Source organism: Miniopterus natalensis, chromosome 7 (assembly GCF_054644295.1).
Source record: "Miniopterus natalensis isolate mMinNat1 chromosome 7, mMinNat1.hap1, whole genome shotgun sequence".
Taxonomy (NCBI): domain Eukaryota; kingdom Metazoa; phylum Chordata; class Mammalia; order Chiroptera; family Miniopteridae; genus Miniopterus; species Miniopterus natalensis.
The window spans coordinates 1139879-1163190 of NC_142087.1; the positions used below are offsets into that span (position 1 = coordinate 1139879).

Consider the following 23312-nt stretch of genomic DNA (forward strand, 5'->3'; position numbering starts at 1 on the left):
CCCTCAGCGCTGAGCAAAATGGGCAACACTTGCGGGAGCCGGCGGGCGGTGTTGCCCCTGCAGACCCTGCGAGTCGGGGTCGGGAGAAGCCGGGAGAGCTGCATAGGCCGCAAGTTCAGGGCCGCGCCGAGAGGGCGGGCTAGGGAGGCCGTGTCAGATGCGAAGTAGAGTCTGTGTGTCTTGAGCGGCGCGTCAGAAACCTGAGCCGGAGGTTGGGTTAAGAGCTAGGCCGCGTCGGTGACGAAAGAAAGAGGGTGAACTTATCTGAAAAATTCCCATTCTCGCGAAAATGCCTTGTCGCGCCTTCCCGGGCCCTCGAGGTGACCCGGTCTGGCCGGCGAGTCGGGAGGCAGAGCTTATCCTGATTGAGCCGAAGGCCGGCGTCCTGGCGCGCAGCTCGCTTGTGCTTTGAGGAACTGAAATGACGGAGCCGGCTTGCCTTAGAGGTGCCTGGAAAGCCAGGTCGAAATGTCTGTTTGGTCGTTTTATTGCATATCCGACTCTCCGATGTCGGTTGACTCTTTTCCGTGAGCTCCCTCCTCCACGATTCTGAAGGGCAACACTCTTGCGTTTCGAGTTTATTCATTATTGCACTTGGACGTTCTGTTTCAAACATTCTCACCCATTTCTGCTGTCGTTCCGAATTTTTTTTTGTCATTTATTCTGACCGAATTGATTGTTTTTATGACATCTCATCTGTGGAAGTAGAGTTGCCCATATAAACTTCACACCTGTATTCCCAATACAAATTTCAGGTGTTAATTACAGCTCAAATGGTAAATCACTTTGGCTTATTTCAATTTAAAACCCATTTCTGTTCATTTTTAGGAAATAAATAGCACAGAGGAGAAGATAGGGATTTGGTCATTTTAAATAGTCATTCTGAAAATTACTTTTTTGGGTGAACACCCCCCCCCCCCCATTCAGCTCCTCCTATTTTGGAATATCTTAGTATTTTGTTACCTCAAACCTTGGGCAATGATAGTTCCTATCCCTTGAAACCTTTCTCAGTTTATAGTGACTTGTTTTTATCCATGCCCTTAAGCCACTTTATTTCTTATTAGTACTACCACATTAGCATATTCAGAAATTGCTTTACTCAAGACTCCCCCTTTGCCCTTCATAACTGTCAGGTTTGAACTTACAGAATCTCCCTGATTATTTTACTTCTGCTCGCCCTTGTCCATTTGTTTCGAATAATACAGCCTAAGGTTTGAATAGTGGTAAGCTTCTTGAACAGTAATTCACACAGTGCTTCATTGAGCTCCCCTGTGGTAGGAGTTGAGTAAATTTGTTAAGTGACAGTAAATGGATCACCATACCACTTCCTGTCCAATAGATAGTTCACTTATTTCCCTTCCAATCCCATTAGGCCTAAGAACATTTGAAAGAGACTTAATGGTTATTAACTTTCAGGCTGAGTCTTGAAACTTCTTGTCCAAAGCTACTCTCTTCACTTTCTACCTAATTCTGACTCCTGTTGCGAAACAGGGATTTCAGAAGTCAACTGAAAGTTCCTATACTTTTCTTGTTCTTTGTGACCTTAGTGTCCCTGGGTTTGTTTTTTTCAACGTCTCCAGGGCAAAATAAATACCTAGCACTACTACTCATAAGTAGTTTAGTCCAGAGAATTTAAGTATTTATATCCTAGCAACTTTAGTTAATAATACACAAACTGAAAGAAAAAAATAATATTTGTGTTTAATTTTTAGTTAACCATGAGTCCTTACTAATGGAATCTGTGTACCTGTTGAGTTCTGTACAACTTATCAAGCCTTGACATAAGATTCGACATCACCAGCTTCATTTTCTGTTTAACTAATTTTCTTCAGTGCCACAAAAATCTCAGCTTCACAAAATTATGATGTCATTGAAAGGGATGTAGTGCAATCTACTCAGCTGAAACTGTGCTCTACTTGAACCTGTATCTGTGATATCTTCCAGATATCAGATGTCATTATGCTTCCCTTAAAATTTTAGAATATCCTGCTGTGCCTGTGTAAGTTTGTTTTAGTGCCCAGCACACAATTTGGGAACCAGGGCTATAGAGTAAGGATCAGAATAAAAAAGGAACTTGTATGCGCCCACTTCATTTGTCAGTTTTAATGCCAGTAGTGACTTTTATGGGTAAGATTGTTAGAAGTGTTTGGGGTTATAGTTAGTACTCCCACATTAGTATATTAAAGAATTCATATTACTATATATTAATTAACATTGTTTTCATGAGATCTTTTTAAAACACCTAGTTGATCACTGAAATTAAATGGTTAGCTTCTGGTTAAAATTCTTTTAAAGTGTTTATAAGTAATATCAAATTTTTACCATTTCAGTGTTCATTCATGAAATTTTACCATCTATTTAAGTAATTAAAAATGGAAAGTTCTGCAAAAGCAGAGGAAGGAGAACAGATCTCCCTTGAAGAAGCAAAAGTATCAACAAATTCAGTAACAGAGTCTTCATTCAGTACAAATGAAAACACAACCACTCCTGGGACTGGGCTTTTTGAAAAGGCTCCTACCTGTGGGCAAGTAGACACCCCCCAAAAAAGAAAAATGGAGTTTGCAGATGATCTTGTAAAAGAGAGTTCCAGCTGTGGGGAAGACACTCCATCCAAGAAAAGGAAACTTGATGCTGAAATTGTCTTAGAGGAAAAAGGTTCAGGTGAAGGCATTTCAAGGAAAAGAATGGAATCCGATGAACCTTCTCCTGCAGATGGCACTCAGAAAAAGAGAAAAAGAGAACTTGAAGATGTTTCTGAAAAGCAGAAAGTATGTGGAATGTATTTTATTCATAATGAAATATGTCAAATTGAAATGTGGAGCAGCTGTGAAATAATACTGGTTTTTACATAACCTCAGTAACTTCAGAATGTTCTTTTTTTTATTGTATTAAGATAGAGTAAGCTTTTAACTCTTGTACTTTGATAGTTTTATTTAGGTAAAACTGCTAATGAGATCATTTTTATGGTATCAGAACTCTTATTTGACTAGAAACTTGAAAGCTAGGTTTTATAGTTTGTTTTTTCTTAGAGTTTAAAAAAGACAAGAGTATGAGGTCCAGATGATTTACCTTTTTTCATTTTTTATTAGGTGTTTATCTCTTTTTGTATCTGAAGTAGTATCACTCAAAATGATAAATTTCAAAATCATACCCAGCTTTACATTCCTTTTTTAATGCAGTTTCTTTAATTATATTGTTTCAACTTCTTGTTTGGGTAGTTACAATTTTAGCTAGTGGATGCAGAAGCCTGATATTTAGCAGAGATACTATAGAGCAAGGAATAGCAAGTCATTTTCATCTGGGAATACCATGTTGTGAAGGAATCTGAGACAAAATCTAGATTTGGAGGGAAAGAGAGCTTCAATGAATGAGTAAAATTCTGCATTGACCAGGAAGAGGAGTGCACTTAGATAGGCTAAGCATTTGTCATTAGTGGAGTGTGAATCCTTGTAGCAGAGAGGAGCTTGTATTATAAACTTAGTTTTCAAACTTCAACTAGCAGTGAAAATCTCAAGTAAAAATCTTAAACTTGAGCCTGATACATAAAATAGGTAACAGATGAACCACTGTGGTTGAACAGGAAACCCCTGTACCTACCATGGGATTTTTGCAGAATGTGTAGGGCCTTAAGTAGGGAGCACAAATTGAAAATGTTGAATTAGATTAATAGCAAATAATAGTAGGAATCACTGACACTGAGCATAGCCTATTGAGTTTAAACCTCTTTGTGTGTATGATCTCATGTAGTGGTCACAACTATTTTATAATTATAATTTATTCCTATTTTATGTTCTGGTAGGAATCCATCCACTGACTGGCATTTATTGAACTGAATAAATCAGAACTCTGGAAGAGTACTTGTTTTATTAAAACATTGGTACCAAAATTATACAGATGAAAGATCAAAATGAAAAATTTAAATCTAGAGATATATTTAAAAATAGGGAAGGGGGAAACTATAATTAGTAGGATTTCTGTTAATGCCATTGTTTAATGTAATTTCAGTAGTATTTTATCCTTATATAGGTCAGATGCTCTTTTAGATGTATTTCTGCCATGTTCTAATCCTTAATTTTGTTCCATTCTCTCATCTTCAGAATTTAGAAGAAGGGCACAGCTCAACAGTGGCTGCCCACTACAATGAACTTCAGGAAGTTGGTTTGGAGAAGCGTAGCCAAAGTCGTATTTTTTACCTAAGAAATTTTAATAATTGGATGAAAAGCGTCCTCATTGGTATGATTTTTTTTTTTAATTTATAGTTTGGAATTTTTTATTTCAGTTTATGTCTCATTTTTCCCCTTAAATGGTTAAATATATACCACGTTGCCAGATCATTAATTTTTGTTCATTTAATTATCAAATCTTGGCTTTATGAAACTGGACCCAGAACTAAAAGTAGTCCTTTGAGATAAATTCTTTTTGTATTTACTTTTGGTTGAGTGTTTAATGGATATTAAGTTGAAAAGTTAACCAGGCTTCAAAAGGTAGTGTGCTCCTTTTATACTTAGAGTTAATGCTATTAATGCTATTAAGTAATTATTCTATTTTACTCTAATAGTTTTGAGGCATTGACATACTGTTGGATTAAACATTCAGGTTCCATTAAGTCAAGGAAATTGGCAGAATCATGACTTTTTATTTCAAGGTCTATAATGAGTTGGTAAAGATCATGTTTATTGATTTTCCATTGAACTTACTTTTCTTGTATGGTGTTTGAAGAGAAAATGCACTTTATGTTAACGATTAATGAAGACATTCAACTTTTTGGATCCAGCATTTTATCTATGGAAACTCACCTTTGAAATTAAAAATGAAGTCAGTGGAGGAAATATGATTCAGGATATATTTATTGCATTGTATATCTAGTACATCAAGTAGACTATTACATGAGTTTAAGATTTTAAAAAGCCAGTGTATTTTGAAGGTTTTCTCAGTATGGTTTTTGTTTTTTTTAAAGCCAGTCTTAGGAAAAATGAAAATGCTTTCTTGATTACACTGGAAAGAAAGTGCTAATTGTGGATACTTTCTACTAAGTTTGATGATAACTTACTAACTTTTAGAAATAAATTAGACATTGAGTAGTATTAAGAGTAGAAACTAAAGTCATTTTTTCAAACACATTTTGGTATTATTTATCTCATTTTTGTTTTTAATCATGTTTTAGTATAAAAATATGATTTATTTGACTCTGCCAGGTGTCAGCTAGGGTAGTTAAGTGAGTGTCAGTTTTCTTTTCACTTTTTTTTTAAGGTTAATATTATTTGTAGCTTATACTTTTAAGGTAATCTTTGGACCTTAGTCCTAATTTATTTTCTCCTGCTTTTCTTCTGCAGATCCAATAATGCAGATAACTTATTATTGGTTTTTTTTAATGATGTTTCATTTATTCGTGTATTTATTCATTAAAAGACTTAAGTCAGACTTAGCAGAAATTTATCTCAGTATATTCATGGTATTTTCCTTCTTCAGCTGTTTCAGCAACTCTCTCAGTGGGTGCTTTGCCATCTGCACTTGCCTTTCTGGTCCTAATGCAATCTTGTGGTCTATTCAAGCTCCCTCTGGCTTTTTTCTTTCTCTTCACAACATCCATTCTTTGTTGTTCATTTTCTCTTTCTTGTTGGTGCTTATAGCTTAGTAAATAGTTGAGTACTATTCATAAATGTGATGAAGATATCTTTGAATAATGTTTCATGATTTCTCTCATTAGTTTTACTTGTATGGAAATAAAGAGGTTTTATAGTAGTTATTTTTTACTCTTTCAATATTATTTTTATGCTATTTCTTAAGATAGTAGAAAGTTAAATATGGAACACTTGCACTTCTGAAATTACTTTAAGATCCTATGGACAGTGAAAGGCAAGCATTTATACAGAATATGCTAGCAATCAAAATAATACACATGAAATAGAAAGTGTTAAACTCAGAGTGATAAAGACAGAAAGAGTAGATCTAGGACATAGTAGTGTATCAAGTTTTAGAATTGCTGAATATTTCAGTTGTCTAAGAATATTAAGATGCCTATAACTGATATTTGAAGCATTTCGCTATTGATATATGGGGACCTACTGATATTATTTGTTGGCTTCTAGTGTGATTTGGTAGATTGGGATGAAAGATTCCATTTTTTACTTCAGAGTGTTTAAGAATTCTGATAGTAAAATATAGGGGTATGTATAGTTTTTTGACTAGTTCTTGTATTTTTTTTTGGTAGTAAACCTGACATCTTTTATGACAATCAAGCACTCTTATTCCATACTTATTTTGATTAACTTAGGTGTATAATAAGCTAAACACTTAGCTTTGGAAAGAGAAAACTATAAAAATTATGAATTATAAGTTTTTCTCTTATCATGAATAATTGTGAGTCTTCTTGTATTAATTAGAATTTAAAATGTCTGCTATTTAATGTTGAGTCAGATTTGAAAGTAATCTTCAAAAACCTGTCTTAACTTTCTAAAATACCAGATACATGCCTTTTCATCTTTAATGCTACAGGATCAAGTTAATTAACTCTTAGCCATATTTTGAAACATTTACCATAAGTGATGAATTACATGAAATTCATCAAATGAAAATATAATAGTTCATATTACATGTTAGACAGAAGTTAATAGGTTATTATGGGCAACAGTTTATGCTTTAGTAAAAATGTAGATCTTCTATTATGTCTTATTTCTCTGTTTTAGGGGAATTTTTGGAAAAGCTGCGACAGAAAAAAAAACGTGACATTACAGTTTTGGACCTGGGATGTGGTAAAGGTGGAGATTTGCTCAAGTGGAAAAAGGGAAGAATTAACAAGCTAGTTTGTACTGGTAAGATAAACAATGGTGTCTAAAAGAGTAATTTGTGTTCAGTGAGGGAAATGAAAAATAAGATGGGCTCATCAAAATGACACTAAAGTATTTTATTTCAGGATATTGGGGGGTTGTGCCTGACATGGGTGTTTTTAAAATGAGACGTTACTGATGGTGTTATACTATAGTTAGTCAGCCTAGAATAACTTGTCCTTCCTAAAAGGAAGCAGGCAATCAAAGGTGATTAGAGTCATGTCTAGATACAAACTTGAAAAGATGGAGCAGTTTCATCATCAAAAAGAATAGTGATTACAGTGAATTGAAACTCACCAAATAAAGGAAAAAAGTTTTATTATTCACCCTTAGAGGTTGCTGCGAAACTTACTCATTATTCTGAAATTCATAAATTAAGAGGGAGAGCAGGGATTGAGTATGTTTCCTACCCTATGGGAACCATATTTCAAGGTAACCAAATGGCCGAAAAGGAAAATTTCTCTTTATTGAAAAATAATAATGAATAAATGCAGAAGGAATGATGAAAATCACAATTTTTCCACCTTGATGAAATAATGGATGAAAGCAACAATCATAAACAGATGCTAAAGCTATTAAAGTTGAAAGCAACTTAACGGAATGAATTAAGCAACTGAACCCCTGGTCAGTCAGCACAGAAGTGGAACAAGCAAGCATGTTCTTCCCAGTGTGACGAGTAATAGGAAGTGCATAGTATTACCTGCGAAGTATTGCCCAAATTGGCACTTCTCAAATTTTTTGCTTTTAAGACCACTGTAAACTCTTAAAAGTGCTTGAGGATCCCAGAACGCTTTTGTGTATGTGGTTATAGCAATTAATTATAGTAATTAAAACAATTCAAAAAATATTTTTAATCCATTAAAAAAACATTTAGTGAGAAGACTGGCATTTAAAAAATATTTTTGCAGGTCCCTTTAGCGTCTGGAATAATAGACAACTGGATTCTCACATCCATTTCTGCATTCAGTATGTTGTGATTTGTTATTTTATTTGATAAGTAGTTATAAAATGCAGGAGTATTTGAATAGCCTTTTCAGATAGGATATTCATCTTGGATATTACATCAAAACTTGACAAGTTCCTTAAAGGTCCACAGTGTGGAATCTGAAACCATATTGATGAACTTTTCATAATCTGTTACATTTAATTCCATTGGTTTATCTTGCACTTTGAATGGCTGTTTTGTCACGTGAGATTTTGTAATATTTGGAAAATAATGTTCAATAATGTTACGCAGATCTTCTCTATGTTGATACCAAGAAATCACATTTGTTTACTATCACCACCAATTGGAGAAGTAATGGCAAGATATCCAGCCCATAGTGGTAGAAATAAGTTTTACTGAATTGTAACTTTCACTTGAAAGCTCAAATTTTGTCATTGGTAAAAAATATGTACATTGTTTTTCTCAAAGTGACAGGCTCACTTTGTATATTTTCAAGAAAATGTCTGCCACATTACCATGTCTGAATAACCAGTTTGTCTGTCAATGGTTCTTTTGAGTGAAAACAATTTTCTATGAAAAAATTGGCCAGTCAGCTCACAACGCAGTCACACAAGTCCTGTTCAGACTTTTGTTATATAGTAGAAATGTTTTTGTTACTATCTGTTTCATCACATAGAATATTAAAAAGATGTATTCAAGAGCCAAGATTTAATAAAATTAATTTTTACTGCTTTATCAAGGATATTCTTAAATGAAATTGACTTTTTCCCCATGCTAGTTTTGTAGTGCTGAAGAATGTAAGTATTACCGGTACCATTAAGTGCCACTACCTTATATTCATGATAAGGTGCCGGCATTTTATCCACTGTTGCTTTTGTTCCATCAGTGCAAATCTTAACACAGGGAAAAGGACAAATAACATTTTATTAAGAAAATATAAATTTGTTAATTCCAAAACTGGGCATACAGTGTTAGGTTTTATAATTCAAATTGGAATCTAAACTTTCTGCTTTTAACTTTGAATAAGCTTTTAAAAATCATTATAGAATTTTTCTGTTATAGGTATCTATTTAGAAAGCTTATAGCATCTTTTCAAAAATAATAGGGCATTTACATTGCAACAAAAACCTCTTTTGTTTTGAAGGAAATAGAACCTTTTTGCTTATACTAAAGCTAGATTTCATTTGAAAGTTTATCCCTTGAGGTTAATCTGTGGATTTGTGCCATTTTTGCTTTACATTTTGCTCTCTCTGTGGGTGTTTGTTGACAGTTACTAACACCCCTTCCCCTTCCAGATATTGCTGATGTTTCTGTCAAACAGTGTCAGCAGCGGTATGAGGACCTGAAAAATCGTCGTGATAATGAATATGTTTTCAATGCAGAATTTATAACTGCTGATAGTTCAAAGGTACAGTGTTTTTTTTTAATTTGTCAATTTATTTTTTATATATTTAGTTTAGGTAAATGATTTGTTTTAAAAATTAGCTTTTTTAAAAAATGTGTTCTGAAATTTAAAAACCTTCTGACGCGTTTTCAGTTTCAGCTGGAAATTCTATCATGATCAATTTTTTAATGATCTCAGTACTTCTGAGAATTTTTTGCTTTTAATAATTTAAACTTTTGAAATCACTTGTTGCTTTTCCATTTGGAGAATATTTATTTTCCAGTGTTTTGAATTAGAATGGAATTTATGTTTTGTTCACCTTGTAATTTATGAATGTAGTTTCCCAACATACAAAGGTCTGGTTTTTTTTCAGCTTCTGTTTCTGAATTGCTTAACAACTATGAAGTTTAAGAACTACTGAGACACTTGAGTGGTGAAAGTCTTACCTTGAACTTTATGTTCTTTATGTGACTTGTTAGCTCATTAAGCTATTAGAGATATTTTTAATCATCCTACCCGTGTTGTTAGCAGTTTTGAAAGTGAGAGGGGAAGTGGGAGTATACTGCTAGAATACTACCACTTTTAAAGGTTGGAAACCTTTAAAAATAGTAGTGTATTTTTTTCTAAATGTCCCTAAGGCCAGCTTTGTGGGATTTTTTTAACCCAAGTTATTATTCAATGTCACTTTATTTAGCTTCCAAGTAAAGCCAAATAAAAGGATCAACTCCTTTAAATGTCATATTTTTAACATGATTTCAGAATCCCTAGTTTTTTAAAATTACTATGAAAATGGGAATAAAATTTCTAGTGAACAAGAATGAAAAAATGATTTCATTAAGAACCTTGTTATACGTGAGAGAAAGGATAGGTCAGTTGGAGGGTATTTCCACTTTTATTTTAAGGACCCTAATTCTATAAATTAATTTATTAAAAATCTTTTATGTTGTACTTTAACATATTTACCCATTTTAATTTGCTTTAGGAACTTCTGATTGACAAATTTCATGACCCAGAGATGCGCTTTGACATCTGCAGTTGTCAGTTTGTCTGTCATTACTCGTTTGAGTCCTATGAGCAGGCTGACATGATGCTCAGAAATGCTTGCGACAGGCTTAACCCTGGAGGCTATTTTATAGGTACCACTCCCAATAGCTTTGAACTGATGTAAGTACTTTCAAATTATATTGTGGTTTACAGTAAACTCAGTATTAAGCTTATTTTAAAGTAGCAGTGTTTATCAGAGAGCTTTTATAAAACACACCTTGTTGATCTTAAAATTGCTAAACGTTTTGATAATGTATTTGAGTAGATACTCAGAATTTAAGTTCAAAAGACAGATTTACACATGAACCTTTAAAACATCTTAATGTGTAAGTTGGAGGCTGATGTTATATCCAGCCAAAGGTGGTGGTGCTGACAAGCTACAGATCAGATTCCAAGGCACAGAGACTTAATTGTCATAATAATGAACCCTACTTTCCAGCCTAATTTTATTATTAGTGCGATTGTTAATCATCTTTTTGTATATTGCTTCTTAAAAGTATCTCAAATTCTATTAAAAAGCTAATCAGCCCTGGCCGGTGTGGTTCAATGGTTAGAGCATTGGCCTGCAGACGTAAGGGCTATGGGTTCGATTTCCAGTCAAGGGCATGTACTTGGATTGCACGTTGGATCCCTGGCCTGGTCCAGGCATGTGGGGAGGCAACCAGTCAACGTGTCTCTCTCACACTGATGTTATTGATGTTTCTCTCTCTCTTTCTCTCTCTCTTTCTCCCCCCTCCTCTCCCTCTTCCCCTCTCTCTCCCTTCTTCCTTCCCTCCCTTGCACTCTCTCTCATAAATCAGTGGAAAAAATATCCTCTGAAGAGGATTAACAACAACAAAAAAGCTAATCGCTAATCAATTGTCTTTTTAAAATTGCATCATGTGGTTTTTTCACATGCATAAACTGATCAAAATAAATCTGGGCTAATAACAAGTTTAATCTTTTTATTTTGGTTTGGGGAAAACCATTATAGAAGACGCCTTGAAGCTTCAGAAACGGAGTCATTTGGAAATGAAATATATACTGTGAAATTTCAGAAGAAAGGAGATTATCCTTTATTTGGCTGCAAATATGACTTCCACTTGGAAGGTGTTGTGGATGTCCCAGAATTTTTGGTCTATTTTCCGTTACTAAATGAGTAAGAATGTTATTAATCTGTTACTATTCTCTTTTTGCCTTCAGAGAGGAAAAGGGGGTGGTGGTATCTGTATTTCTAGTCATTCTTTATTTTATAGGGGACCCAAAAGAAAAATATAACCTTGTTTAAAAAAAAAAAAAAAGACCTAAAATCCAGGCAGGGTTGATGCCATAGGTCTCTTACAGCGTTACTTAGTTTTCTTTTATTCCTGGAATTATTTTATCTTTTAGGTAAGAAAGGGAGTCTGTTACCTTCAACTTGTGGCAAAAAATACCTGGCATTACAAATAGCAAAAGATTTTTTTAAAATAACTGCTAATAATTTGGCAATATCAAATGAATCCTTCTTTTGACAGGGATGGATATTAAAAGTTGTTTTACATTTCCCTATAGTCCTGAAATCGCCTATGTTTCAGGCAATGTTGATAATAAAATCCTGATTCAGGAATTCATTCACTCATGTACCTGAATTCCTAGGAGTCCTGGGGACTCTATATACACAGGGAAAGTGGGGGTACCAGACTTATCAGGTAAGGCTTCAAGGCCATATGAGATACCTTGGTCTTGGGGTTTTTCTTGGTAGGGAGAGTAAAAGAGTCAACTTAAATCTAGGCCATATCACAGCTGACCAAATTTCATTTCCTACCTTTATAAACAAAAGTCTTTTTAACTGGGGAGGAAAACAGAGATTTATTGTCTGCTTACTTTTGGTTGGTGATTATTTGAACTTGTCTCAGTCAGCTGGTAAAATTATGGGTATTGGATTTTCAGGAGTTCTATAATACATATAATGAACATATAAAATGTAAGATATATAATACATTTTATATGTTAAGTAGAGTGTGACAGAACATGAGAAAAATATTTTGCACAATTTTATAAATATAAACTAAAATTAAAAATTTTAAATGACATTTTTGTTCTTAAAATTGGTAAACTTTTGGGGAATGTTACTGCTCTTCAGCTTTATAATATAAGAAAGTAAACATTTTCATTGTTTCATATGTTTAATATGTTATCTTGATGTTTTCAATTAACAAAGTTGGTGATTTCAGTTAACTTTATTTTAGTCCTAAGCAAGCACTAGCAATCTTTTCTACTTCATTTGCCTAATAATGATAGATGTATAAAGTCACAAGTCATTGCTTTAATATCTGAATTTATTGAATAGGTATTCATTTTGTGAGACAGATTCCAACAGTGCATAGGGATTTTTGAGATGCCCTTTTGCCATTTCATTAAGAATTGAACAAAAATATAATTAGCTTTCATATGGCAAACCTATTCAGGTTGGTCAAACTGAGTTTCAGTTCTTTGTCATTATATTTCTTGGGTGTAAAGCTTCGTTTTATTTCTAAAAGCTTAATTTGGAGATTTATGATAGAAAAGGAACTGACTAGAGTAGAAGAGATTTTTATCTTTACTCATGTTGTCTTTCCAAGGAGGGATAATTTAAATTATAGGGAATCCTGCCTTACATACGTCCTTTACATACAAATCCCAGTGGCCCTCATATGTTTCTCTTCATCCTGCCCTCTCGACTGTCACCTCACAAGCCCTCAGGGTTTTTTCAGGGGTTTCTTTTTCCCTGTTTTCCTTTTCTTCTTTCCCTGCTGCCTGGAATCATCCATATGCTCCCTCATATTGTCTACAAATAGGTAGTTATAAACTTTGGCAAATGGAGTGGGGGGAGAAAAACCACACAGAGTGTAATAGGGAAACCTAATGTAATTGAGGATTTAAGGAAACCATCTGTGAAGAAGTAATGTTTAAGTCAAGATCTGAAGGATGAATATGAGTTGGCCAGTTAAAGACTAGAATGAAGACTATTCCAGGCACAAGGGACAAGTATGTATGAGGGACTCGAAGTGGGAAAGAAGTTGGCTAGCTCAAGATGCTGAAGGCAAGCTATTGAAGTACAATTTATAGTTTAATGGAGAGGGTGTAGTGGCATGTTGAATACAGTGGGCAGTGGAGAGAGGGAGATAACATGGAGAATTCCCAGGATTTCTGCGTGAATCATTAGAGAAATTTACTAAAAGAGCAAAGGTTGGCAGAGAAACAATCTAGTGGGGTTCAGCCTTGGACATGGGAAGTTAGAGAGTGCCTATGCCACATCCTGGTGGAGATTTCCAGTAAGCAGTGGAATAAATGAGGGACAGAAGAGCGAGCTGAGCACTGATGGCTGTTTGCATGCTGGGTAAAATCGGGGGAGTGAAAATGAGTAAAGGCTCTGGGCCAAGCCCTTCAGAACCTTAAAATTTAGAAGTTGGGTAGAAGAAACCTGTGAAACAAACTAAAGAAGCAACCCAAGATGTATGATAAAAATTAATAGTGTCTATGTCTTGTCATAGAACCCAAGAGAGGAAGGATATTTTAAGAAGGAAGTTGGCAGCTGTTTTCAATACTGCTGTAAGGAATAAAGTTAAATAAAAGGGATTCTATAGAAAAGTGTTCCTGATAGCTTTTTATTCCCATAATCTTTCATTTTGCTTCCTGACCCATTTGTGACATTAATAGAGAGCTAGCTCCCTGTGACCCACTGAGATTTGGAAGGCATATTTTCTTGTAGGCATGGCTAGTGGTATGTAGCTCATCATTTATTTTGCATAATTTTATTGTGAATATAGGGTGTCCCAAAAAATGTATACATACTTTGAATAATTATAAAGGCAGTGTTTATTAAAATACATTTTATTTTTAAAATGTAATGGAATCTACAGACATAGTGTGTGTGTATACATTTTGAGGGGATACCCTGTATATGATAGCTTTTTAATTTAAGTCCAGAAGATGTCACTGTTGTGTGAAAGTAAGCTATTGAGAAATTACAGATACTTTAGAAGCCTTTTCATTACATAATCTTTTTTTGGACAGAATGGTGAAGAAGTACAATATGAAACTAGTCTACAAAAGAACATTCCTGGAATTCTATGAAGAAAAGATTAAGAACAATGAAAATAAAACGCTGTTAAAACGAATGCAGGCCCTGGAGGTAAGTATTTTGAAACAGTGTACAAATTCCAAGTTATGGTAAACTTTTTTGGCTGCTTCTGAGATTCTTTTCAAGGCCATGTAGATACTTAATATTTATATAAATTGCACAGATTATTTATAGCTACTCAGGCTCTTCAGCACCTAGGACAGAACTTGGTACAAAAACTTCCCTGGTTAGGTAGGTGCTCAGTAAATACTTGAATGAACATGTGATGCTGTCATCAGATTTTATTTTCTAGATAGTAATTCTTTAAAATAAAATTTCTCACCCTCAGGACTATTGGAATTTTGGACTGGATAATTCTTTGTTATAGGAGCTGTTCTGTGCACTGTAGAATGTTCAACAGCATCCCTGGCCTCTACACACTAGATGCCAGTAGGACCCCTACCCCCAGTTGTGACAGCCAAAAATGTCTCTAGACATTGACAGATATCCCCTGGGGTTCAAAATCATCCCCAGTTGAGAACCACTTCTTTACAGTAATGCCTTTTTGTTAATTGGTAATTTTAAAACCTTGGCCAGGGTCAAGACAATTTCATACTGTGTATAATTTTGCTCTTTATGACTGTCAAGCAAGATTCCGGTCTTTAGACTCTATTGGTACTGAGACCTGCTTTAACTCCTGGACTCCTCTCTGTTTCCCCTACTGCAGTAGTGAAGTTAGTCTATACAGGCTTTAAACACAGTATACAGCCATTAATTAACTAGTTTTTCTTACGTATTTTGTCAGTGTTTAATTGGATAGATACAGAATAGTCAAGGAGCCTTTTTGTTACTGATTAGTGATCATAATAATCGAGTAGTCATTAAATTTCTTTAGAGAGTTTATTCAATTTAGAATATTTTAAAAGTATTTTAAGCATACTCTGTTTATCCTCATAATTACCTCATGAAGTAGGCAAAAAAAGTAGGCAAGCTACTTTTTCTATTTTTAAATAGACAGCCTTAGGCTCAGATATGATAAATGGCTTGTTTGGGGTCACATGGCTATTAACATTCAGATTTTCTTCAGTTTTTATAGGTGATACTCCAACAAAAGTCTCCTATTGTAGATGCATCTCTTCCCCTCTCCCCTGATTTTGAGTGGGAGGGTCACCTTTAAATCCTAAATTGTCTTTTAAAACCACTAAAATGTTATATTCGTCTTTGGTTACATTTCTTGTGTTTTAGAATTAGGAATGTTTGTATTTGTTTTATATTTTTGTTTGTTTTGAGGGAAAGGAGGAAACTAGAAAAAGTGTGTGCTTAAGTGGTCACACCACACACAAACATTCCGTTAGTATATCGTCCTTACTTGGTACTTTGCATGGACAGTGGTCAGTTACTTATACATTCTCTTTGAATGTGGGTAATGAATTGATTTGTGTAACAAATTGATTTATTCAAAAATATATGTAGACAGTGGGATATGGGGTAAGGTCTCCTTTCTTTAAGGATCTTGTGGTGCATTAAGGAGATAAACAAATAATTCAGTACAATGTAAGAACTGCAGTAATGAAGAAGTAATAAAGTGCAGTGAGTATATAAGAGGGCCTTTTGGAAGAAAGTAGACTGTAAGAGTTAAGGCAGAGAAGCATGAGAGAGCAGAGAATGTCTGAGGAAGTACTGATCACTCAGTATTTCTTAGCACAGTAGGTCTCCAGTCTTCTCCCCCATTAATGCGCTTGAGGATATGACCTATCACTGTGGCTATCTAGGGACATACATGAACAGTAATAGTGTGTAGTTTGAAAAAGTTTTTTGTTTTTTCCTACTTCTTCACCAGGTCACTTTTATAGGCCTGTAAAGGACTGTGAGTGGGAGAGGACATGAGAGAGTGAGAACATGACTAGGTAGTGTGGTTTGGAGGGGTGTTAAGACCGGAGGCAGAAAGAGCAGTCAGGATGCTATTTTATTGCTTTGGTCCAGGTCAGATTTTAAATGGATCTGTTTTCTGATGTTTGCTATAAAAGGTCATTTCCTAAAGCCGTCAGCCTTCAGCTGGCCCAGAGTTTCAGCAGTAGAACCAGTACAACTTTGCTCTGCTCTCCTGGAGCAGTGTAGCAGATGGAAGGAAGAATGAAAAGACATAAGCCAAGGAACTATAGTTATAAAGTCCTGACACCTGTTTTCTTTTTTCTCACCTGGAAACAGTTCTGGAAAGGTAACTGCTTTGAGGGGAGACACTGAATAGGATGTGTACATTTTAGCAAATTTAGAAAAAACAGTTTTGCAGCTTTATAATCATGTTGTTTGGGCTTTTAAAATGATCAACAGGGGAGTAAAACTAGGTGTTTGTTGACAGGGAAATAATCACAAGAAGTAGTCTTATTACACTGATAAGATGGAGAAAAAATTTACAACAGAATAGTTTGGCTGACATTCAAATTAAGGTTTTGAAGCTTTGTGATGCAATGAAACTGCAAGATGTGGATTGAAGGTTCAGAAGAACTTAGTGATTGCAAGCGATGTTTCTTAGATCTTGTGTTAAAGTGCAGTAAAGAGTATAGTTGCTAATGGTAACTATGGAAATCCAGAAAGCCAAATACTTTTTAAACAGCAAACAAATAGCTAAATTTTATTGCCTGTGCTCACTGTAGGATATTTATAAAGAAAAAGGAAAAAGAAGATAGGCAAGTAGACATTCCCAGATCATTTTCTTCAAAATTCATCAGGGACATCTAGGCCTAAAGTTGTTTCTTGCTGGCTGGTTTGTTTTAAGAAGACAGACATTATAAAGAATATATAATTTTATAGAGTAGATAGTGGTTATAGTAAATTTTCTATGTAATTTATATTTTAATTTACATGTATTTACAAAGCACTAACCGTAGTATAAAGATAAATTAGTTAAAATGGATTATAAGTAGTGCTCGAGGTAATTTGAATAAGCATTTGGTCAGCATACCCTTAAAAACACCTGTTTTTGAAGGATCTCCTACCCTTTGGGACAGCATGGATGGAACTGGAGAGTATCATGCTAAGCGAAATAAGCCAGTCAGAGAAGGACAAGTACCGCATGATCTCCCTCATATGTGGAATATAATAAACAAAATAAACTGATAAACAAAATAGATCCAGAGACATAGAAGCATGGAACAGATTGAGGGATCTCAGAGGGAAGGCAGGGATGGGGGAGTGGATGGGGAGAGATTAATCAAAGAATTTATTTACTTAACATGCATAACCCATGGACACAGACATTGGTATGGGGAAGGCCGGGGGCAGGGTGGACGTAGGGTGGAGGAGATCAGTGAGGGGAAAAAGGGGGACATCTGTAATATTTTCAACAATAAAGATAAATTTTAAAAAACACACAAAAACTTTTTTTTTCTCTTTTTTTTGTGTGTGTCGCCCCTCTTCAGATTCTTATGGGAATGTGGAGATGCCTATGTTTTGGAACCTGGATTATTTTCCTTGTCCTGTTAAACTCACGGGGTTCTCCATTGACGAGTTTTTCATTTGTATTGTTTATAATTGCTGTTCTGCCTTCCATGGCTCTTAAATAGCTATAATGCTCAAATTACTCTTTAGCTCGTTTGATAATACCTTCCTTCAGCTTTGTGTTGTAACAGAAAAAGCCTTTGGCTGGGAGGGAAATGCCAGTGTTTTCTGCTATGTGGTTCTTGGTGGTGATTAAATGATATAGTTTAGTCCAACTTGAAGTAGTCTGATTATGATCAGAGTTCATCGTAGCAGCTGCCTTGCTAACAGATGATGCCTGCCACCCATTTCATTTTTCAGATTTCACATGTATATGTAGTTTGTCTTCCTCAAGTAATACTTCAGGATTATTGTATTAATTATTTTATTTCAGTGATTTAGTATGTTTAATTCTGAACCGTAAACTTCAGTGTGATATTGTAACAAGGAGTTTCACTTGCTTCCCTAGCCATATCCTGCAAATGAGAATTCCAAACTTGCATCCGAAAAGGTGGATGACTATGAACATGCAGCACAGTACATGAAGAACAGTCAAGTAAGGTTACCTTTGGTAAGTTTTCATCTTTTAACATATTTTATTAAAAATGAAAAAAAGCTTATGGAAATTTAGGAAGTTATTTCACTGGTTTACAGAACTTGGATTTACTGAGTTACAAATCAGATACATATTAATCTGTTTCACCTAAGTTATGATGACTTTTTATAACCATAGAATATAGAATAAAATGTACTTCAGTGAACTGAGAATGGAGTGCTATATATGAAGCAGTAAAGGTGGGGGAAAGTTAATAGGCTTGGTTTGAGTTTCCTTGCTATATCATCTTAACCTAGGCACTGCTAACCCACAATGTTCCACAGATAAAATTCAGGACTCATAAACTTAGATGGTGAAAAATTAATTTTCATTTTCATTGACTTCTACATGGAGGTTCACATTTTCTCTTACTGTGAATGCAACAATACCACAGTGGTATTATCTGTAGCTGTGATTTTGTCATTAATAGAAATTACAGATTTTTGCATAACACATTTCTGCTGACATCTTAGAATATTGTTGACATTCATCATTTCTTCAAAATTACAGTACTTGCTAGAATTGCCACTGTCTTACTAATCGTTGCATTATTAGATCAAAACGTTTTTTTAATATTTTGATAACCATTTTAAATATAATTTATTTTCTTTGCATGATATGTACTTTATTTGGTGGTTTCTTTGTAAAACCATAAAGATTTTATGTTTTGAGATAGGTATTTTTACTTTTTTACTTTCCAAGTTAAATATACAAGATAGATGCTTTTTCTATATACACACACTTACACACACACACACACACACACACACACACACACAGATGAATACCCTCTTTACACAAATTCACCCTTTAGTTGAGAATCAGTAGTTTAGAGGATTTGGCAGGAATGCGAAAGTGTTGAGGAGATGGTGTCAAAGGTTAAAGGTTGATTTGTTTTATATGTTCAGATCACAATAATATTTACAGTAATTTGTATGTATATTTATAGCAAATATAGGGTTGTTTGGACACGTCTGCGCATTACTGAAAAATAAGTGCATATATATATATATATATACATATACAGTTGACCCTTGAACAATGTGGGAGTCAGCAGCATTGACCCCTTGCACAGTTGAAAATCCATGTATAACTTGATTCTCCCCAAATTTAACTACTAATAGCCTACTATTGACCAAAGCCTTACAGAGAACATAAACAGTTAATTAACACATATTTTATTTGTTAAATGTATTATATAAAGTAAGCCAGAAAAAAGGAAATGTTCTTAAAATCACAAGGAAAACACATTTACAGTATTTATTGAAATAAATCCACATATAAGTGGACCCATGCAGTTCAAACCTGTGTTGTTCAAAGGTCAACTGTACTTCCATATTCAATCTGAAATTTTCTTTTTCTTTTTCTTTTTTTTTTTTTTTTTTTATAATTTTAGGGAACCTTAAGTAAATCAGAATGGGAAGCTACAAGTGAGTATATCATCAGTGTAGATTTACTGACATTTTCAAAGATTGTCTCAAAGTGATCATTAAAATCTGAAAACTTGAGAATTTTTCTGACGCATATTAGGTTGTGTGTATATGTACTTATGTTTATGCAAAATCCCTATTTATGTCCAATTCCTCCCTTTTGCATAGCTCTTTAGTGCCAAGAGGAAATATGTGCAGAATGTTGCTTAATATAAACTTTTACGAACATTCTTAAACATTTTCGTTGCCTACTCATCAACTACATAGCCACTGTATTTGCTGTCTTTACCTAGGTTTCTATTGGAAATTTTGGCTTATAGAACACTCCCATGTACTTTGTTTGATTTTGGCCACTCTGATGTTGACAGTGAAGGCATAATAAATACTAGAACATTAAGTGAAGGAGCACTGAGCGGATATTTTAGAGGGGTGGGAACTGGCCTGCCATGGAGATGTTCTAAAGTGAGGTACTGGTCTTTGGAAGAGAAGTCAGAGGCCTGGCAAATCTGTGAAGTCCTGTGGTTCTTCAGCAAGTGGATGCTGAGAAGTCAGTTCCCAGAGCCTCACTGTTAAGATCATAATACATACCTTTATGTGGTTGCCCTGAGGACTTAAAAGGTAGTTCCCACTGTTCACTTAAGTACTTGTTGATTATGTTGAAGGCATAAGTAGTGCTCAAAGACAAGCCATTTGATAAACATTGAGTGTTGAGTTAAAGTTCTATGAAAGGCTTTAGGGGATAAAAAAATAAACAGGTTATAATCTCTGCCTTCCAGAAGTGTACGATCTAATGGAAGAAACAGACACAAATAAATGCACTAGCTGGGCAAACAGTTTTAAGTGCTAAAGTTACTGTAATGGGAAAAATAGGTGAAGGAGAGGTTAATGAAAACTAGTGAACCTGAGCAATAATAATACTTGATATTATCGAGTGTTTCACATGTACCCAGGCACTATTTTAAGCTTTTCCTATGTGTTCTAACTCAATCCTCACAACTTTATGAGTAGACTACTATTTATTGTATCTACTTTTCACAGGTGAGAAAGCAGTTAAATAACTTGGTTAAGGTTGCAGAGCAATCCACGTGTTCCCTACTCATAACCATGGCTCATGGAAGGCCACATGGAAGGAAAATGTCCTAGGATTTGCCGAATTGGATAGAGAGGGAAAGGAAAGAAGACAAATCGGGCTGACATTTTGAGCTTGTCTCAGAATATTGGCACCCTTAGCAATGGGATTGGGAGCTGTGTCAGAGACACACTCTTCTTTGACGCCTGAGATGTGTGCACAAACTTACACATTTCACTGCTATCCCCAAATTGGAGACAGCACAGGTATCTTAGATGTGCCACCAGGCCCGGAGTACATCGTAAGGGCAAACAGCTTTGGTCGAAGGCCTTGATGATGTGATGGCTATAGTTTATAGCTGTATTTTTATATTATTTGTAGACTTTAGTGATAACATATAAATGAATTAGATAGCCCCGGACAGTTGAGAGGGGCTAGAGATGTGAAAGGTAATATAAAAGTAGCAATGGCCAAATTGCAGCCAGGATCTAGCTCTCGGGATCACTCAGCTCTTTGATAAGGTGCACTATATTCTAAACTGAAGGGCTTTGTGCTCTGGAAAGTATCTTGCCTGGTGTCACAGTCTAATAAAAGTAAGAAGTTATAGTTTGAACTCCTACTGGTCTAATCATTAAGCACTTAATACCCCAGCCTGCTGCTCCTCTAGAAGATGCTTTAAATGTGAAAGTAGAGAATTGTTGCTGATTGCTTTTAGAAGTGGTTCAAGATTTGTTTCTTTAAATTCCAATTGAAATGCCTGTGCAAAAGGCATTTTATATGAGTGAGACTTTTAGAATGTTTGCATTAGGAAGGAAAGTTACAATTGCTTCTCTGAAATCAGACACTGCATTTTAGTGGTTTTAAATGACCCTCAATGATGAAAGCACAGAACTGAGGGTTGTTTGCAGTAGGTATAGTATAGGTGTTTGGGGGTGGATTGGGCAGGGTCACACTGCTGAGGGATCAAGAGGCTGTTACGTGGTCTGCCATCCTTCATATGTTCCCCGCTCAAAAATTAACTCGAGAAGTGAGGACTCCAAGTTATGTGGCCTGTTTTTGCTGGTTGAATGAATGTCCTAACATACACCCTGAACATCCTTGTGATGTTCTGAGGATTTGTCATCTTTTCAGGTATTTTCTTACCATAAAATCTGTTGGTATCATATTAAAAGATATTGTAGGTTTGAACTTCATTGTGATTCAGAATGGAGAACCTTAGATGCACTTAGATATCGTTGAGTTGCATACACATCAAACCAGGAAATTTTATGTAAGAGAGTACCCTTGGGGCTGAATTTGTGGAGGAATAGCACTGTTGGGGCCAGATTAATATCTCAAGTACCATGTAGCTTTTGGCTCATTTTTCTTACCAGACCCTACAACATAGTAATTCGGTCATTGGAATTTTAGCATGCATGTTATACATATTCCTTATAATTCTTCCTCTTAGTTTCTTTCTGAATATAAAACTTATTCTACCTATCTATATTGCTCTGGGTAAAAAAAAAAAAAAAAAAAAAAAGGTCTCAGGGGCTGTGATGTCACTGAATATTACTGTAAGTGGACATTTGTTTTCAAATAAACATCATATATAATCCCATATCAACTTTTTAAATGACTCAAAGTAATTAAGGAGCTCTTAGAAATAATAGATTTTTTTCTCATCAAAAGCTGCTTGAAGGCCTAAGACTTTTCACCAGATTGCAAATAGGATTGAGATTGTTTTGTTTTCCCTGAGGATATGAGAAACCAAACTCTAACTTTTACTTATTTTCTTTTTAGGTATTTACTTGGTTTTTGCATTTGAGAAGCAGCAGTGAGCACCAGAACAGCTGTATTCCATCTTACACAGACTTGAATGATCCACCTTAGATAGATTTGGCAACTTTTTGTTCATTTATTTTAACTATTTTAAATGTACAGATGCAGCCGGAAACTCCAGTGTATACATTAATATTTGCTGTCTGTGACAGATGAATTTTTGTGTGTGTATATAAGAATAAGTTGGGACCTTTGTCTTCAAAAAAAATCTATTTTTAATGTTCTGAGAATTCCATTTGTCTCTACTCTCTTAGTTCATAAAAATTATGACTTGTTAAAGCTGCTGAACTCTTTCCACCGTGCTCTGATTTGTTCAGTCTGTTTATAGTATTAAATTTATTACAGTTGTAGAATTGATGAGGGAGTGTAATGGTTTGCAAGTGTGTTCTCTCATTTTTTAGTTTTATATAGTGTTTTTCAAGATTAAATGGATTGTATTTCTGTACAATTGAACGTAAAGTGTTTAGTAGGTTTTGCTAAAGTTATAAGTTTAAAACTAAATTTTAGATGGTCATAATAGTTATTTACCAAGAATTTTAGCCAGTTGTTACATATTGTTATAAATAGTAACTACTTTATTTGCTAATATGGTACATTTCTGGAACTGGATTGAACATTTTGGATGCTAGCACAGAATTGCTTTAGATTTGGGGGATTTT

General features: G+C 34.8%; 1 protein-coding gene across 4 annotated transcripts; it reads left to right on the forward strand.

Annotated features, from left to right (window-relative positions):
• Positions 1-153: 153 nt before the first annotated feature.
• Positions 154-23010, forward strand: RNMT (RNA guanine-7 methyltransferase). Of its 4 annotated transcripts, none has more exons than XM_016197300.2 (10): positions 155-776; positions 2331-2768; positions 4098-4233; positions 6687-6812; positions 9069-9181; positions 10140-10321; positions 11175-11339; positions 14216-14333; positions 18208-18309; positions 19730-22097. In XM_016197300.2, exons 2-10 carry the CDS (start codon positions 2373-2375, stop codon positions 19817-19819), a joined length of 1428 nt encoding a protein of 475 aa, XP_016052786.1. In that variant the 5' UTR covers positions 155-776; positions 2331-2372; the 3' UTR covers positions 19820-22097. The 4 variants fall into 4 exon arrangements, with proteins under 4 accessions (XP_016052790.1, XP_016052786.1, XP_016052789.1 ...); XM_016197303.2 differs by adding an exon at positions 22615-23010 and having other exon boundaries at positions 156-2768; positions 19730-19763; XM_016197302.2 differs by lacking the exon at positions 19730-22097 and adding an exon at positions 22615-23010 and having other exon boundaries at positions 157-2768.
• Positions 23011-23312: the final 302 nt, after the last annotated feature.